At 38.8% G+C, this 5,927-nt stretch overlaps 1 protein-coding gene across 1 annotated transcript in view; it reads left to right on the top strand.

The window, feature by feature from the left end:
* The window catches only part of LOC108290352 (copine-4), a 249,371-nt gene that overhangs the window by 115,052 nt on the left and 128,392 nt on the right, over positions 1-5,927 (top strand). The window contains exon 7 of the mRNA XM_017510143.2: positions 1,563-1,652. Within this exon, the coding sequence (XP_017365632.2) occupies positions 1,563-1,652 (90 nt within the window). The remainder of the gene's footprint in view (positions 1-1,562; positions 1,653-5,927) is intronic.

Here is a 5,927-nt window from a genome sequence, read left to right as displayed (position 1 = left end):
ATTCTCCTGCCTCAGCCTCCCGAGTAGCTGGGACTGCAGGCACGCACCATCATGCCAAGCTAATTTTTGTATATTTAGTAGAGACGGGGTTTCACCATGTTGACCAGGATGGTCTCGATCTCTTGACCTCGTGATCCACCTGCCTCGGCCTCCCAAAGTGCTGGGATCACAGGCGTGAGCCACCGTGCCCGGCCCGATAATTCATTTTTTAAAAAAATTCTAGGCCAGGTGTGGTGGCTTATGCTTGTAATCCCAGCACTTTGGGAGGCCAAGGCGGGTGGATCACCTGAGGTCAGGAGTTCTAGACCAGCCTGACCAACATGGTGAAACCCCATCTCTACTAAAAATACAAAATTAGCTGAGTGTGGTGGTGCATGACTGTAATCCCAGCTACTTGGGAGGCTGAAGCAAGAGAATCACTTGAATTCAAGAGGTGGAGGTTGTGGTGAGCCGAGATCATGCCATTGCGCTCCAGCCTGAGCAACGAGAGTGAAACTCCATCTAAAAAATAATAATAATAAAAACTCTAGGACTTCCACTAACTAAAGTCTTCCCAAGTAGAAAAATCAATATGACAGAATTCCGTTTAACTTTATTTGTATATCTTCTAGAGCAGTGGTTCTGAAACTTTGTGCCTCAGAAAGGCCTACCTCCAGAGTGTCTGTCAGTAGGTCTGGGTGGGGCCTAGAAATTTGTGTTTTTAAGAAGTTTTCAGGTGATGGAGCTCCTGCTCGTCCAGGAACCACACCTTGGGAACCCCTGCCCTCCAGCACACAGTACAATGCTAGGCACAGAGCAACTACCCCTATATTCTGAACCAAATTCAATTATTTGAACCATAGTGATGGCAGGATAAGATTTGACTCATATAGATTCTTAGGCCAGTATTAACCACGTTTGTGGTTAGTAAAGTGGTTTTAAAAGGGTTTTCCTATGTTATAGTCATAGTTTATAATCTTAAGAACTGCCCTGTCCTGCCTTTCCAGGATATTCTAATCGAGTTGGTGATAAGCTAGTATAAGTATGGTCCTGGGATTTTTATTATAGAAACTTCTTTTGACTTGCAATCTGATGTGACTCAAGGTCACAGATTACCAGACCATGCAATTATTTAGCAGCAGAATTGTCTTGCTGTACCCTTCACCCCTGCAAAGAGTCTTTACCTTTGCTGACCCCAAAAGAAGAGAATTTATACCATAAGACTGACAGTCCTACAGAACTGAGAGTCTTCTATCAATGGCCAGAGGCAACCCTACCTCCTTATTTTCATCCCCTTTTGATAAAGAAGGGATTATTCTCAGCATCCACATACTGGGAAATATTATTGGCATTATTCATGAAACAACAGCTGGGACAGTGACCGCAGGAGTTCTGCTCATAATGACCTGCTTAGTGGGCACCCTTAAAAGATTTACTACATCAGGTTTTTATTAAGGCACCTCTTCCAGGCTATTGTTCTTTTCATAGGCATCACAACGGTTTCCTCAAGCAGTTTTAATGTGGAAATGTGAAAATGTCAAGCATTTCTCCCCCACTCACCACTCCTCTCTTTCTTTTCCCAGGTTGTGATGAATAACTTAAGCCCAGCCTGGAAATCATTCAAAGTATCCGTAAATTCTCTATGCAGCGGAGACCCAGACCGCCGGCTGAAGGTCAGAAATCTGTGTCCAAAAAATGTGATTTTTAAAAAATGCATTTAATCCTCCTCTTCCTTTTCAAAATAATATTGATAAACTCAAAATTTTCTTTACAATGTACCCAACCCTCTCATCTTAGCATCTTGATGGAAGAAACTAGGGCTATTTCTTCTGCTGGAGCCATTGAAGCTCTTCTGCTGGAGCCGTATGGAAGTCCAAAATAAATTCCAACTCTGTATGTCAAGAGGCAAAACCCATGTCTTCTGAAAGACAAAACTATGACAGTAAGCTCAGGGTATAATTGAGAGTTATAAAAATGAAAATAGTGTCGTATCAATTATCTACTGTTGCATAGCAGAATAATGCAAAATTTAGTAGCTTAAAACAAGAAGCATTTATTTAGCTTATGATTCTGAGTACTGGCAAGTTGGTCTGAACTAATCTAGGTAGTTCTTCTGTTGGTCTTTCCTGGACTTTCTCAAGCATTTGTGGTTGGCTACCCATGAGCAGAGTGGTTCTTCTAGGGGTTGGCTGGCTGTGGTCTGGAATGAGAGGAGAGGTGAGGCCATACGGCTCTCATCATCCAGCAGGACAGCTTGGACTTACACACACAGTGAATCTTAGGGTTCAAAGAATGCAAGAATGGAACCCCATAAGACCTCTTTTCAGCCTAGGCTTAGAACTCACACAAGTTACTTCCTCCACAGTCTAGGTCAAAGCAAGTCACATGGTCATTACAGATTTAAAGGGAGAGGAGATAGACTACATGTCTCCGTGAGGGAAACTGCAAAGTATGGTGGCCACTTTTTCAATCTATCACAAAGGCTTTTTGAGCACCTTGGGAATGTAAAAGTTGGAAGAAAATACACATTCAGAATAACCAAAGGAAGACAATAGGCTCAATGACAGAAGCAGACTTCAGGAGATGTTTCTTGTAGTCCATCCTCTGGCCTTTCCTCTACCTTGAAAGTCTAGAAGTTCTGTGTTGTCAATGGCCCAGAGTTGATTCCACCAATTAAGGGTAACTAAGCAAATTTACCGGAGACTGGTGCCTACAAACTAAAAGGCCAATTGATTAATATTCAGTGAAAAACACAACTATCAAGCAAACTTGGCAGTCAAATCAGCTTCACTAGGGCATTTTCTTGTGGGCAAACCACAGAGAAGACAGTCATCAGAAAGGTCCTGTGATTGCCTGAATCACAGCTGGATAACTGAGACAGTTAATGGCTTCAGACTCTTAAAACCAGGAGTGTCTCCTCTATGGAAGTAATGGTCCATCGGGCAGACTAGACATTCATGTTGACTTTTCTGGGCAACCAATCTCCTGGAAAGTGTTAACTGGGCACTGACGATGTTTGCCTTAGTAGCTTTACATTTTCCTCACTACTTTTGCCCCACAAACCTTCTGACAGATATAATTTTTTGATTCATTGATATGATCGGTCAGGTTAGAATCCCATCTAATTGGTTAATCCCAAGATCTTTAAGCTGGCTTTATATATCTTTGCTTAAACCCATTATGTATGAGGTTTGCAGCTGAACTCTTAGCAGATATGTTCACTTCCGTGTTCTTGAGAAGCAACTCAGAGTTGTACCTGATATCTCCTGTATGAACCAAGATATTTTCAAGCCTCAACCCCACTGGAAACTTTCAAGCCAAAATCAAGATTCCAGGCTATTTGGTCCTTCATGTGGAAGCTCCTATGCAGAATGGCCAAGAGCTGTAACTTCAGGCAATGGCAGTAATTACCTACAATTTGAGTAGCACCCTCCTATTCCCAGGGAGATAATTGACCCTTTTGGGGCCAGAAATAAAATAATACTTCTTTTAGCTATTTATCAACTTTTTATGAGGAGTTATTAAATAGATAAAAGGAGAGAGTAATCTGTAATTGAACAAATAAAAATGCAAAAAAGGAACACTTGGTGGCTTTTTGAGTTCTCTGATGCCTGTAGAGGAATACATGGGAGCTAAGAAGACAGATAGATGATAGACGGATAGACAGACAGACACACAGACAGATAGACGATAGAGGAAAGAGAATGAGAGAAAGGAAGAATATCAGAAGGAAGAATAGAGGAAAAGAAGGAAGAAAAGAAGAAGGGAAGAAGAAAGGAAGAAAGGAAGTGGGGAGGGAAAGATCAGGGTTTCTCCACACATGCACTATTGACGTTTGGATTTTGCTATGGGGAGCTGTCCTATGCATTGTAGGATCCTTAACAGCAACCTTAGCTACTAGATGCCAGTAGTATTCCACCCCCATCACATACACACACACACCCCCTTCTTGTGTCAGTCTAACAACCAAAAGTGTATTCAGGCATTGCCAAATGTTCTCTGGAGGGTAAAATCACTTGTAGAGACTTGGATGAATCTGGAAACCATCATTCTCAGCAAACTGACCCAAGAACAGAAAGCCAAGCACCGTGTGTTCTCACTCATAGGTGAATGTTGAACAACGAGACCACGTGAACTCAGGGAGAGGAGCATCACACACAGGGGACAGTTGTGGGGGTAGGGGAGAGACAATGGGGGGTGGGGAGGGTGGGGAGGGATAACATGGGGAGAAATGCCAGATATAGTGCACCTAAAGTAAAATAAATAAATTATTTTTTTAAAAAGTATTTAAAAAAAAAAAACTACTGGTATGGTACATCAAACTTATTATACATTAGAGTCACCTGGGAGCCTTGTTAAACCCTCAAGGACCTATAAAAATGTTTCAATTTTTTTTTAAATCAGAAGAGAATGGACATGTAAGATTAACTAAAATATTCTAATTTTTTTTCTTGTATCAGAAACTAATGAACTTTTTAGAGCCCATGAAAATCTGTTGTGTTGAGGGGCCCATGAAAGCAAAAGTGCCTAGGGCCAATGAAAGTCACACTGTGTTCCTATCCCAAACGTCACATCATCTCATCAGAAAATATTTCAGTATGTATTGCTAACAGATAATAAATCCTTCCATGATTAAAACTACACAACATTCTTCTTAAGAACACTATGCTTCCTAATGCCATCAAATATTCTGTCATTATTTATATTTGCCAGAGCCTCTCATTTATTAAACAATTGTTTCTATTTGTTTGTTTTTAAATGAAGATTTAAACAAGGTCTAAGCACTGTATTTGACTGAGATGTCTCTGAAACCTCCTTTAATTAGTTCATTCTCGCTCCCTCTTTTTTTTCCCCTTGTAATTTACTTAGCGAAGAAATCAGGCTGGTTTGTCCCAATAGCATTTCTCACTTTCCATGTTTCCTATAACTGGGTATTTGGAACTTGATGAGATTTCAGGGTCTGTTTTCTGGCAAAAAATGCCCCAGTATTATTAAAAATTTATGAATTTTTGATATATGTGAGTGTTTCTATCTATTTCAGTTATTATAATTCCTTTGCAATCTTAAGTTGTCCCATATTTGGCCAACAAAAACTTTTTTCAGGTTGGCTGTTGAATTATTTTAATATAAACAGTAATGTTTAATAACATCCTTGCTTTCTGAAATGAATTTTTAAACTAAATCAATTTTACAGTTCTTTTTCTTTATTACATATATATTTCTATGGATGCAGAGCCATATTTTAATGTCTCTTGAAATCATCCCTCTCCATTGTTAGACCTCTAGCCCATGGAATAGTCAGGTTCATTTGTTTTACTTTGTTTTCAATTTTTAGATTTTATTTTCAAATTTAATTTTATCTTATATTAAAGGTTTATATGGTTCCAAAGTTAAAACTGCAAAACAGGGTATATTCACAAAAGATTAGCTACCATTCCTGTCTCTTCCACCTGTTACCCTCATTTTGCAGAATATTTTGTATGTTACATTATGTAGCATACTTTAATACCTGGTAGAGCTAGCCATACCCACCTCTGTATTCTTTGCCTTTTTAAGGGTTTTCTTGGATATTTTACCTGTTTTTTTCATTTAGCTTTATAAACAACTTACTTAATACCAGAAAAAGAAAACCCAAAACTTGATAATATTTTATTGAGATTGCATTTAACTTGTGAATTAGGCAGAATTTTCTCTTTATAATATTGAGTCTTCCTATCCTAGAGTGTGGCATGTATTTTCATTCATTTAAGTCTCCTTCTGTGTTTTGCAGGAGCGCTTAATGTTTTTTCTCTTTTTTCTATGTACCTATTAGAACTTCTGATTATTGTTTGTATATATGAGGGTCATCACATTTTTTCTTAAACTAATATTTTTAAGTTCTCTTATTGTTTATAATAATTTCCCCATTAACTTTGTTTTTTTCTTTTCCTTTTTTTTTTTTTTTTTTT

This window comes from Cebus imitator, unplaced genomic scaffold (genome assembly GCF_001604975.1).
Source record: "Cebus imitator isolate Cc_AM_T3 unplaced genomic scaffold, Cebus_imitator-1.0 Scaffold432, whole genome shotgun sequence".
NCBI lineage: Eukaryota > Metazoa > Chordata > Mammalia > Primates > Cebidae > Cebus > Cebus imitator.
This window is presented reverse-complemented; position numbering and strand designations above follow the sequence as displayed.